General features: G+C 30.6%; 2 protein-coding genes across 2 annotated transcripts; both read right to left on the bottom strand.

Moving 5' to 3' along the window:
• Positions 1-608: 608 nt before the first annotated feature.
• LOC130958344 (probable caffeine synthase MTL2) lies at positions 609-2,705 on the bottom strand. The gene is made up of 4 exons (XM_057885209.1): positions 2,482-2,705; positions 1,693-2,106; positions 1,323-1,580; positions 609-1,025 (listed from the first exon to the last, which is right to left on the bottom strand). The coding sequence occupies exons 1-4, from the start codon at positions 2,560-2,562 to the stop codon at positions 669-671; spliced, it is 1,110 nt and encodes a 369-aa protein (XP_057741192.1). The 5' UTR covers positions 2,563-2,705; the 3' UTR covers positions 609-668.
• Positions 2,706-4,253: 1,548 nt separating this feature from the next.
• LOC130960341 (uncharacterized) lies at positions 4,254-6,955 on the bottom strand. Its single transcript, XM_057885725.1, has 9 exons — positions 6,858-6,955; positions 6,617-6,736; positions 6,434-6,501; positions 6,023-6,131; positions 5,865-5,933; positions 5,696-5,753; positions 4,915-5,150; positions 4,732-4,783; positions 4,254-4,635 (listed from the first exon to the last, which is right to left on the bottom strand). The coding sequence occupies exons 1-9, from the start codon at positions 6,858-6,860 to the stop codon at positions 4,568-4,570; spliced, it is 783 nt and encodes a 260-aa protein (XP_057741708.1). The 5' UTR covers positions 6,861-6,955; the 3' UTR covers positions 4,254-4,567.
• Positions 6,956-13,942: the final 6,987 nt, after the last annotated feature.

The following is a 13,942-nucleotide window of genomic DNA, read 5'->3' on the forward strand; positions in this document are numbered from 1 at the left end:
GCTGTTTGTACGTGTCTTTAATTTGTTGTCGGGTTTAGTTCCTTGAGGTAGTGTTTGCTTCCATAAATTTGGAAGACTAGGACTCATATTGTGTTTAGTATAGTTAACGATTGAAATTAAAATTTCAGTCCGAAAATACAAAATTTTAGTCTATTCAATACCTTTAGAAAGTAAAGATATAAGAGACTGAAATTAAGGCTTTAGTATTTTTTTTAATAAATAAAAGCATTTTAGTAAATATTTTTATTTTAGCTTCATATTTACCATGAATCAAACAAGACTTACCAATGAGTTATAATTCAAATGGCATAATTTTCTCATACTCACCTAGAAATCGCAGATTTGAATCTCACTCCTAATTAAAAAAAAAAAAAGCTTAATACGAAAGTTTAGTCCCTTCAGTTTTGTACACTTTATACCAAACATAATAAAAAACTTAATTTAGTCTCATATTCTCAATCTCAATCTCTTCCAAAGATGTTTGAACTTTGATTCATTTGAGCTATGAATCTCGTTTAACAGTAATCTTCGTTCATTGTTAGAATTTCACAATGCATGAGATGATAACATTATTCCCCGAAACAAAAACGCAAGACAATTGCAATCCATGAAAAAAAAAGAAGAGAATTATAAATTTGAATAGCTTATTCAAAATAATAACATTCATGTCATTTCTTAGTCATGAACATGACCAAATTAGTGTACTCTAACTTCTCTTGTTCCAACTTCATCACAAGCTTCTTTCTATATCTAACAAATAACTCATCAATGATTCCTTCACCAAACTCTGCCTTCATCAACGGTTCACAAGTAGCTCTTACATATTTGGCTATGAAATCAGCACTCATATTTGTATCATCATTGTCATTGTTCTTGTTCAAACCCTCATCCCAAGGGGTATTGATAGCTTCAAGCTTCTGAAGAGTAAAAGACCCTTCTGACTCAATCACTTGTTTCACCTCATCTGGTGTAGCACCATATCTTGGCATGTTAATTGAGTCCAATTTTTCTTCTTCAATCAAACCCTGCAATACATTAGATTTCATATATGAACTTAGAAAAATGATATATATACATATATGAAATTAGTAAACCACTCGAGTCCAATTTTTCTTCTTGCCAAGTGTTTCATATTATATATTCACACAACTGTTTCTCAATGGTTTCTATATTTTCTATCTTGAAACACTTGCTATATACATATAACATACTTCATAAGCTTATGATTTCTTACCAAAAGATATAACATAAAAAATTATGCAATTATCAAGAATGAATTTTCTTCAAGCTTGGATGGTCTGTGTAATCATGCATGTATGTACCTCTGAAACCATGTCATTGAGTGCTGAACCAAGAATTCCATAAGGAGTTACTATTTCAGAACTTTGATCTCTGCCAAGAAACAACAGAAACATACCACCACCCTGCACTAATTCCTTTGCACGAGATCTTAGAAATGTACTGAAATCATGTCGAAACTGATCAAGATATGCTTGGTACACCTCTGGTGGACTTGTACTTGTTATGTAAATGTTTCCCTTATTAACCAATCCGGTTCCCTTAGCCAATCCCTTCGGGGCCTAAACGAGAACAAAGAAACGTTTTACACTGTCAGTACATAACGGATTTTGTTATCAAGCACAGGTAACCAAAATCTTATTACAAATTGAAGATCATTGAAGTTAGCCAAACCTGAGAGAGCCAATGCAGACTTGTGGAAGAATTAAAGAAGTGAATGGAATTGTTAGGGAAGAGCCTCCCATAAAAGCTCCCCGGCGTTGCATTCACGAAACACGAATCGAGTCTCTCTCCCTTTTCTTCCTTTATCCTCTCATAGAAATGAGGCAGTGACTGAAATATGTTGTTGAAATCGTTCTGAAATTGATCATTCAGGAAAAACTGGAATCCAAGTGGCTTGTTATCATGATTATCAAGGTTGCAGCTTATGGAATCTACAATATCAATGATATCAGACACTAATTTGAGTGCATTAGGACCTGAAGAACACCCTAAATCTGCCACTTTCAGACAACTTGGTACAGAGCTGCTATAGAGACTCCTTAAACTTTGTTCCAGCATAGGTTTCACTTTGGATATTAGCTTATTCTGAAAGGAATAATTTTTTTTTTCCACAAAATTTGGAATTAGGTTTATATACCAATATAATGCAAGGAGAGTAACAAATGTTTAATCTATTACATGATATCACAACTTCTATCTAAGAGGTTGAAATTTCAATCTTTGTTAGCCAAAATACTTCTAATTAAACATTAAATTTCAACATAAAGTAGGATAAATGTAACATGTATTGTGCAAATAGTTCAAATAATAGAAAGAAAAGTTAGCTATAATATGATAACTTTACCAAATGTAAAAGAAAATTCAACTTCCCCCTCTTAAATTTTCTCTTCTCTCATATCAACAAATAAATCTCTTGTAAATTCCACAAGATGAGAGAGAGAAAGAAGTAGTAAGGAGAACCTGATGTGAGGAGTTGTTAGCATAGCTTGTTTCTCCAACTCCACCATTAGCGTGAATGAACTTGCTTGTGGTTGTTGCCATTGATCACAGCAAAGATAATCAAAGATTCAAAAGCTTAATAGCCACAGTACTCGTTGTTGAAACACCCCTCTTCTTTATAGTAAGCAAAGATGAGCAGGTGCTACTTGCTTTAAGGAAAAATAATAATAATAATACTTTCTAAGAATTAAACTTCGGTTTCTATTCTAAAGTGAAGTCACAATAAAATATTGAGTGAATACCTCACTCGACCCCTGACTTCGAAAGGACAATGAGGTCTCTAAAAAAAATATTTGATCCGATTCTTGATTTTTTTTGGATTAATTAGTTTCTATATAAAAAAATGACATTAATTTTTTTTTAGCACAGGAGTCTCGTTGTCCTTTCAAAGTAATTATCGAGCCGAATTGAGTTTTTTTTTTTCTTAAAAATCTGGTTGTATCGAAATTGTCAGGACTGTTTTAGGTTTTAACTATAAAATATATAAAAGAATGATAAGAGTGAATTATAATTAATTATATGCGAATAAAAATAGAGAATAAAAATTCAAGTACTATGAAAGTATAAATAGATTCGGCTTAAATGATAGGGAGCCGTTTTAGATAAAAATATTTAAAACGTTTTTTTTAAAGATATTTTTTAGTAATTAAAATTTAATATATATAATTATTAAATCGTATTAATTTTGTCAAAATTAGATTAGACAAATTGATTTAGCCAAAAAATTAATAAATTACATCTTGAACCGATCTAAATTATTGTCATTTTCTATAATAGGATTATTAAAGTTATTTTTATTAAAAATAATATTAATTTAGATTGGTTTAATGTTTGATTTACTGATTTTTCAATCAAATCAATTTATCTGATATAATTTTGACAAAAATAATATAGTTTAATTGATTATATGCATTAAATTTTAATTACTAAAAATACGTTTTAAGCGTCTTTATCTCAATAACTCTTTAAATAATAAATGACTATATTAAAAGTAGCTTATAAATAAATTATTTTATATTTGAGTTTTTAGTTCTAAAAGTGCTTATTTTATAAAAATATAATAAAAAATAGTAGTATTATAAGAGAAATTATTTTTTAACTTCTTTATAAACTCCTAAATAACTTCTTAAAATATTATAATTTAATTTAAAAAATTATACCAAATATTAATACTATTACTTTTCATTAATAAATAAAAATTGATTTTTAAAGCTTTCCAAAAAAAGTCCTCAATGATATCTAGCCAGAAGGTCAAAATATGCTTACGTAAGCACATACGCAAGACAAGTTTGCTTTTATAACTTGTCATCCTCATTTTCAGTTTTTAGTCAATTTTTTTATTTAAATAATATTTAATTAATTTAAATACTCATCTTTATAGAAAGTTATTTATTTTTTATAAAATTTTTTTAAACTTCTCTCTCTTCTAAAGACTGAATAATGAATAATTTTTAAAACATAGCTGCATGGAAAACAAAATAAAAATAAAAATACTTGTCGAAAGAGTGTATTTTGCTTAATAACATCTTGCTGTTTGTGTCTTTGTCGTTGGGTTTAGTTCCTTGAGAGAGGTAATTGAATTTTTTATTCATTTGAGCTCTGAATCTTCGTTACTTATCCATTTAACAATAATCTTGGTTCATTGTTAGAATTTCATATAGCAGGAGATGAATCAGATGATATCTTTCTCCACCTAAACATAAATGCAAGACAATTGCAGTCCATGCCAAAAGGAGAAATTATAAATTTGAATAGCTTAATCAAAATAATATCAACATTTTTCACATGAGCTCCTTAAAAGGTACATGACTTGTCTGAATCTTGAGTACACTATATCATATGTCAGTAGTCCAACCAACAGACACTACAGTAACTTTCAATATTTTCCCGGACAAAACTCTCATACCAAAAAAGTTGGTAACTCTGGAAAAATTGATCATGGATACAGTCATTGATACAAGGCCAAGATTCTCCACACAACATAGCAGGGTCTTGAACAATGCTTTTGAAGCCATGTTGGAAATTCAATCCTTGCTATTATATAGCCTTAAACAAGCAAAACGGCATTTATACAACCATCGTTTTCTGGGTTGTTAGTAACCTGGGCATATTTACCTGCATTTGTCATACAAAAAAAACCAATTAATCATTCAGTTGAAATTTCATATCAGATGCAAGAAAACCAGAAAAAGGGATCACAAATAAACTTACCCCAAACAACTTTCCCTGCTGGTGTGACCAAACCGAGTTCACTGACATTCACCTAAATTAACAGTGTGCGGAGAAATGAGCAACACGTTTTGATAAAAATCAATGCTGCATTACACATCAGCACATCTTGTTCGAAAATTGATTATAAAAGTAAACTGCTATAAGAGCAGAAAATGTAAATACCTCGATTATAGTACCCCTGGTAATGACACCAAGGGAGGTGTACATAGGGCCATTGGGATTTTTCTTCACCCCAATTATTTCCAGATTGAAGGTGCATTTAAGCTCTGGATGAGTGACATGTGCTTTAGTGAATCGAAGTCCAGTTGGACGAATGAATCGCTCATATTTTGGTGGTTTTCTGGTAAAGCCAGGCCCAACAAAGGTAGCTTTGGTGACCATCCTCTTCCATTGCTTGGCTGCAAAATAGCCAAATATTAAATTTCAGATGCATTACATGTTATGAACATTATGCCACAGACAAAGAAACAAAAAAGGATTGAGATTGATTCTTGCCCAGAAAACAAATTAACATGAGTTATATAAAATGGCAAAAGCATAAACCACTACCAGAAATTTGAGAAACTGAAGGTTTAATTACTCTATTGGTCCCTATAGTTTTGCGAAATTTTCAATTAGGTCCCTATAATTTTTTTCATTTTAATTGGGTCCCTGCACTAAAAATTTTTTCCAATTAGATCACTCTTGGTAGTAATTAGCTTAATTGTATAGGGACCCATCTAAAAAAAATTGGTGCAGGGACTTCAAATAAAAGGAAAAAAAAGTGTAGGGACTCAATTGAAAAAAAAAATGGTGCAATTAAAACAAAAAAAAAAGTATACGGACCTAATTGAAAATTTCGCGAAACTATAGGGACTAACAGAGTAATTAAACCGAAACTGAATCCACTATTTTACATTGGACAGCAAAATTTGAAGAACCATGGAAGATGTAAAATACTTACTCTTTCTTTTACCAGACCGAACCACTTTGAACATTTCATCTTCAGCCACAGGACGTACCTGAAGAAACAAGGAAGCATACACTTAGTAATTAAAATTAAGTCAACAAAACAAAGCAAATAGGAAGCACATTTCAATTTAACATCGGCAGAGTATTGAATGCGAACACACCTTCGGTAGAGGAACATCCCATTTCCCAGCCTTCTCCTTCCTCTTTTGCTTAATTGTATTGCTGAGAACCTAGACATGAAGAGCTTTCAGCTTAAATATACAAAGAGACTATTATATCAGGACTTAAGAATATTTTTAATACTGCATGTGTTACATACCTTGGCCCTAGTTGTATTCTCACGATCAAGAAGATATGCAGGAACAGCACCTTCCTGAACATTATCATCGGTCTTACGCCTAGATGTCGACTCTTCATGCATAGCCAAACTGTTGATACACAACAGTGACAAAAACCATATAATTATCTCACTAATTTGAGAACCTATGCAACACTTACAACTCTATAATCATGTTCATGACAAACTACAGAATGCAACACTACCCAAAAACACTTAAATAAACATGCCATTCAAATAGTACAATATAAATAAAAATTCAGATCTCAAATGACAACATCAAATAGTTTCATTTCTAAACGAAAATGCAGGCCTTCCACCAGAAATCACAAGCTAAGCAATAACATAAGTGAGTAAAATAACAAACTCAAAAATAAAAATAAAAAAACTCACGTTTTCTTCATCAGTGCCTTCTCAGCATAGTTTTTCTTAGCAATCATCTTACCCTTAATACCAATAGCCTGTTAAAAATTAAAAAATCAAATTAACAAAAGAACAATTACAATCGAGTTAATACAACAATAAAAAGGTTTAAATAGAACGAATAATTGAACTCGAGAGGTGGAAAGTAAGCACCTTTTGCGCCATTTGAGAGCGCTTGTGAACTTGGCGAGCCTCCTTCTTGCGCTTGCGCTCGAAGTGGTCGAGGCGGTAGCCATAGTCCCTTCTGTGACGTTCTATGTAATCTCCTTGCGGCTACAACAACAGAACAAATCGAAATCAAAAAAATTAAAAATTAAACAGAAAAAAAAAAGGAAATCTTCGCAGCAAACAGATGCAGAGAAACTGAAAGTAGTTGAAAAAGAGTGAAGCGAACCATGGTGGCGACGGAGAGAAGGGTTTCGGATTCGAAAGAAAACGAAAAAGAAGAAAGAGAAGATAGTTGTGTTTATAAACCCTAAGCTGTAGCTGAAGAATGAAGGTTTATGGTGGCGGTTGTGTAAGTTTCGGTTGGATTCATATTGGGCCCAATTATTTTGGGCTTCTATTTTTGGTGTTTTGGAAATTGGGCTTTCAAGATGGGTATAAGGAAAAATACCAAAAAGTAATTATATATTTAGTAGCACATAGGCTTGTCTTCAATTAAATTAGTGAAGATCCTCTAACCAATACAAAATAAAAAACATTAACACACAAAATTGGAGCGCTTACTAGAAAGATTTAAACTAAATAATCTAATGGAAAATTTACGCAAATAAAATGAAGGAGCAAAACCTTTATGTATATACAACATTGGCAATTTCTAGACGCAAATGTAATAAACGCAACTATATATAATCCGCTATATCCTGTAGCGGAACTCAATTGCACGTAATCCGCTACAGGGTATCACGGATTACGTTGAGGGCTGAGTTACTCATAAACTGCTACACCCTGTAGCGGTTTATGACCAAATGGCGCTACACTCATAATCCGCTACACACTCTAGCAGATTATGAACAATGTGGATTGATGGGAAGATGCCTATATATACCCAATAAGTTATGTAGAGTGTCATTCTCATTCATTCATAACTTGAGGAATAGAGAGTGAAGAGAGCTTTTTGGTGTTAGTGCATCATGTTGGAAAAATAAAAAAGAGTAAGAGGCACGGTGTGAAGTTTACAGACAGAGAACCGTTTGCATACCGAGCATTTTGTATTCGGCATGTTGCAGCTAACTTGGCACTCAGTTTCAAGGGCACGGATACAAAGCGTTTGCTTGTGAACGCTGCTTATGCGAAGACTGAGGCAGAGTTTCACTATTGGTTTGATATAATGCGGACTGAGAATTCGGCAATGTGTGATTGGGCGAACAGAATAGAATACGATAAGTGGACTCAGCACCAGGATGGTGGTAGATGGTTCGGTCACATGACGACCAATATATCTGAGTGTGTTAATTCTGTTCTTAAAGGTACACGGAATCTTCCAGTTACCGCCCTAGTCAAGTCCACATATGGTCGGCTAGCGGAGTTGTTTGTGATTCGTGGTCAGACGGCAGAGGCTCAATTGGCCAGCGGTGCCAAGTTCTGCCAGTCTTTTATGAAGGCGATGGAGCGTAACTTGAAAGACTCCAGATGTTTCATTGTCACCCTGTTCGATAGATACCAGTCTGAGTACACCCTTGCCGAGACGACGCCCACCGAGAGCTTTTCACTTAGGACGTACTGAGTTTTCCTCCAGCACCGTACATGCGACTGTGGATACTTTCAAGCTCTCCATTACCCATGTTGCCATGCGATTGCATGTTGTGCCCAGTCACGGCTTGACTGGTCTATCAATGTCGATGAGGTCTACACCATGCAGAAGGTGTTCAAGGTGTACCAGATGGGTTTCATGCCGCTAATACTGGAGGGACTTTGGCCACCTTATGACGGTCCGACCGTTATTCCGGACCCCAGCTTGAGGCGTTGTCGTGATGGCCGACCAAGGTCTACCAGAATCCGGAACAACATGGATGAGGCCGACCCTAACCGACCCAAGCGGTGCGGGCTATGCAGACAGCCTGGGCACACGCGTAGGTCTTGCCCCCAGAGAGGCTCCACCGTTGCCGATAGTTCGTAAGATTTCTAGTCTGTGTGCTTCTACTTTTTTGAATTTTTTATTCTCCTGTAGCAATTTATGCTTTCGGGTGTTACTGTTAGTTCCTTTCGTGTGTTTGTGTTAATCTTGGTTCCGACCTATTTGTATGACTTATGACTTATGCCTAATGTAAAAATTTAATCTGTGTTACTGTTAATGCCTCGTGCCTATTATATTTCTATGGCTTATTATTTATGGACACTGTATTTGTATAACTTCGTACATTTTGCATCACGAGTTGTTACTGTAAGGCTGGTATATATAGACATCTTCCCATCAATCCACATTGTTCATAATCCGCTAGAGTGTGTAGCGGATTATGAGTGTAGCGCCGTTTGGTCATAAACCGCTACAGGGTGTAGCAGTTTATGAGTAACTCAGCCATCAACGTAATCCGCGATACCCTGTAGTGAATTACGTGCAATTGAGTTCCGCTACAGGGTGTAGCAGATTATATATAGTTGCGTTTATTGTATTTGCGTCTGGAAATTGCCAATGTTGTATTTGCGTAAAGATTTTGCTCTTTCAATTTATTTGCGTAAATTGTCCTAATCTAATCATTGATGAATATAAAATTAATTTATATCTTTTAAAGTTAAAATTAACAATATTTTAACACTTTTAGAAAAGATAATTTACTAAACAAAATAAACAATTGCCTTTCCAGGATAGCTTGTATTCAATATTTATAATGTTTGGTTTATTTGTGTATACTTAGCTTTTGATGGGTCTATTTTTGTATGTATAATCAACGATATGAATTTTTTTGACGAAAAATAAATTTGTCTTCTACCAATATAGAGTTGGTTAAGAAAGTGATAAGTATCTTTGATTCTTTAACGAGTGATTTTAGATCAAAGCTAAGATACTTTTACTCTGTCTAAACACAATTAGATTCTTCTCAAATACATTTTTTCAGTTAGATTATTTGAAGTCTAATAATAATAAATTATGGGAAAACATTAAATTGAAAGACATGCATGCATGCTACCATAAGTCCTAAAGTCCATAACTAATTACCTGGATTTATATTACTAGACTTCATCTCTTCAATAATTGTTGTTGCTGCCATCAATACTCACATGCACAATGGTTAACCTGTTTCACTTGTGAAATAAAATACGCTTGTCATAATCATAATTAGACAACTTATACAATATCCATAATAACAATAATAAAACATTATCCTACTAGATGAAGTTAGTTATATAAAGCAATCATTATATTTTATCATGTATTATATCTGTAATTAGAGAATTTATATATAAATATTTTTTTTGACTATTTTATGTATATGATTTTTTTTTCTTTAAAATTTTTTTTTTGCCATCTTGCTATTGGTCTTTCTTTTATTATATACATTATTCTAATAAGATTTTTTATTGATTTCTCTCTATATATCTAAACCACCTAATACCATATTCTATAATCTTTTTAATAATAGACGCTACTTTAAAAAGTTTCAAAAATGGATTAAAAAAATACAAGACTAAGCTGAAAGACAATTTCATAAAAAAAAAATTCTCAAAAATAAAAGTTTATTTTCAAAATTTAAAGATGTAATACAAAGCTCATAGTGAGTTTTGTAAAGGGAAGTTTAGAAAACAATAGCTTAGCTTAGTTATGAGAATTGTGACGCACTTGTGATATAAGTAACAAAAAGATTTAGATATGTAGTATTATTTGTTTAACACGTTGTTTTATATAGAGGTACCGGTATATATGGGTTGAGTAAAATTGGATTTGTTTTAATTTAATATACACTAGGTTTATTTTTTAGATCCTAATCCGACTTTAAATTTGATGAAATCTAAACAATTTCAGACTACAATTATATCAGATTCAAACTGGGTGAAAATCGGGCATTTAAAGTTTTAACAATAATTTATAAAGAAACTTATTTATAATGCACTTATTTATAAAGAAGAAACTTGTTACCAAGAAGTTGATATTCATATTTGAACTTAAATTTGTCCATAAATTTTAATTTGATGCTTTTTTATCTATTTTCTAATTCAACAAGTGTGATTAAAAATAAAATAATAAACTAATAATTAATATAACATAATATTAGAATTAATTTAAAACATATATACTTTTTTAGTTTCCTTACGGTGCACATGGGTTAGATGAAGCCGGGTTCACTTTGATTTAAATCCGGCACTAAATAATGACTAGATTTAATTTTGAGATCCTTATCCAATCTTAAACCCAACAAAATCACATCTAATTAGTCTCTAAAATACTCGAATTCGGACCGAGTGTTCGTACTAAACTGAATCATGTATACACCTCTAGTTTCACACAATATATAGTTAGTTTAATGGTTGTGCAATAAAATAGATCTTTTAATTTTAAAAATATTTTTATTATTTATAACAAATTCAGACGTATTTTACCACTTTATCTAACTCATGTGAATCTTATAATTTACATTTTTTTTTATTTTTCCGCTTTTCCTGAATAACATATATACACCGAAAATATTTAAATTTCTTTATCTGAATAAGATGTTATTTCTCCATATTTTGCTTTTTTGTTAGTCCCTTTTCATGTTAAATTTATATTCCATATTTTTTATCTTATAATTTATGTACAAATTATATATTTTTAAATTTTATTTTTTTCTTTTAAATCTGGCCTATGATCTGAATCGTCCTTTGATTTTGTAGACGATATCTTTAGTAAAAAACATATATACCATGATGCGTGTTCTTTGATATCCTCAATAAGATACTTCAAAATCAATAATTTTTAAATTATTATATATTGGATACATATGAACCTAGATAGATATGTATAATATTTTCAAGTTAGTGTTTGGTGTATTTCACAATTTATTTTATTTTATTTTATGAGTGCAGAATAATATCTTGGCTCTTGTCTCTTACATGCTCTTCTGACAAGAGCCGGAACTTAATATAAAGGATGAATACTCTTGTACAAAAATTATAAATTTAATTTTGATATACTGTTTGTTTATAATTATTTAATTATATGAATATATTTAAATAATTTTTTAAATAATAAATAAAAAATTATTTATTTTTATTATTTAAAAATAAAAATTTAAATTTACGATCTTTAAATAAATATAAAAAATTATGTTATTTGAATTATAATTAATAATTTATTAATATGTATGTATCTTTTTCGTTTCTTTGTATCTAAATTTAATATCTGCTTTGCACCTATCATCATATAAAATCAAATAACACTATATAAAATGATTATTTTCTCAAATTTCGTTGAATTCAAGAGGCAATTAAGTTTAATTAAAGTAATAAACTATTAAAACAACGGAACACTATATTGACATGAAAACATCATATATATTGGTAATTCTCAAATCTCAATATACCGAAAGGACAGTAATTAATTAATAACAACCCAAGAATATTCTAATTAGAGAATCACATTAAATAATATGAAAGATTTTGATCAACCATATAAATTTGTTATTTGCAAAATAGAAAACCAAAAGAGAACTATGGCTAAAAAGAGAGTGTGTAGTGCACTAAAAATATTGGTTATTATGGTACTAATTATTTGTTTTGTGATGGCTGAATTTCATGACGGTATTAAACGGCCGCCATTTCGGCTACGTCAGCATCTAAGTTGGAAGCCAAGTTATTTGGACGTGCTTGAAAATTTGGATTTCTGTATCAAAAAATGCAAAGATGTTCATAAGAAAGAGAAATCATTGTTTCTAAAATGTAGTGATAAATGCAATGAGATAAAAGAATGCGTCCTGCAGTGTCGAGTACTATATAGTACTGGCGATTTATTGGAGAAATGCTATCAGAGATGCAAATAGCTATATATATTGCTGTAAAAATAAACAATAAATTACATCTTATAATATCTGTAATGATTATTAAATAAACTTAGTTAATTTTTTATCATAATTAATTTTAATTTTTAATTTAGTTTAAATTTTTATCACTAAACTAATTAATTATAATATAACTCTTTTTATAAATTATAACTATTACTAAAAAAATATTATTTTATAATTTTTTATTTAATTTGTTCTCAAACTACACCATTTATTAATTAATTTCAATAAAAAAACTCAAAAGATAAAAAAAACAAATTAAAACAAAATTCTAGAGACACACAAAATTTCCAAGAGTCTCTTCTTGATAATTCTCTCTTATATATATATATTTTTTTTTTTTTTTCAAAGAGGAAGTATAGGGAGCTAATGGAAATTTTGTACAATATATACAATGGAGGGTTAGAGATGTCCGATTCAGTATTAAAGATATAACCATTAGTGTTATTTTTTCCTATCAGCTTAAATTTTTGGGATGAATGGTTATGGGTGGTGTTCATTTTATTCATATTGAGCTAAAAATTTAGTCCATTGTACACATTATACACTTGGACTATTGGCTCCTTAGCAGTACTCTCTTTCAAAAGTCTTCCTCATTTATCGTAGAGTACTTCCTCATTTAACTATACAACAAACAATAGAGCGAGGATCTTCCATAAAAGACGCGTAAAACAGTCTTTTGTAAAGACACTTATATATCGTATTATTATTGGATATATTAATGAATCGATTATTTTTAAATTTTTTATCAAACTAGAATAAAACCGTTTTTTATAACAATAACAATAAATTCAATTACTATCCGATTGAACCGACTAATTTACATAACCCACTGGATTATGATTTTTTTTAAACAAAAATTAAGAATATATTTGTCTTTTTATCAAAAAATTTAAACATGATTCAGTTTAGATTGTGTAAATTGGTCGGATCAAATCGGGTCTAATAATTATAGTGCGGACAATTGGATTTATTATTGTTGCTATAATAAACCAATTTAATAAAGATGTCCAATAATATCATAACACATGTAAACGTCTTAAAAAAATATTTTTAGTGTCTTTATCGAAATAATCTCCATTAAAATTTGTCGTACCAGAATATATATATATATATATATATATATATATATATACTTAAATTTACGAAACAAGTAATTTTATGATATCGATCATATAAATAATACTCTGGTATATGATGAAATAACTTACCCTACAAATTTTAATAAAAGTATACACTTAAATAATTTTGTATATAATAAATCAACATTATATTAGAATATGAGAAACTTTTTATATTAATAATTTATGGCTTTTAGCATAATGAAAAGACATTAAGTAAAAAATCGGACCTCATAAAACTCAGTGTATACATCAAAATTCGTCATTACAAAATAGAAGAAAAGAGAAAGCTAGCTATGACAAGAAACAATGTATCTCACGAACTGAAAATATTGTTAATCACAGTAGTTATCTATTCTGCCATTGCTAAAATTCATGAA

This window comes from Arachis stenosperma, chromosome 2 (genome assembly GCF_014773155.1).
Source record: "Arachis stenosperma cultivar V10309 chromosome 2, arast.V10309.gnm1.PFL2, whole genome shotgun sequence".
NCBI lineage: Eukaryota > Viridiplantae > Streptophyta > Magnoliopsida > Fabales > Fabaceae > Arachis > Arachis stenosperma.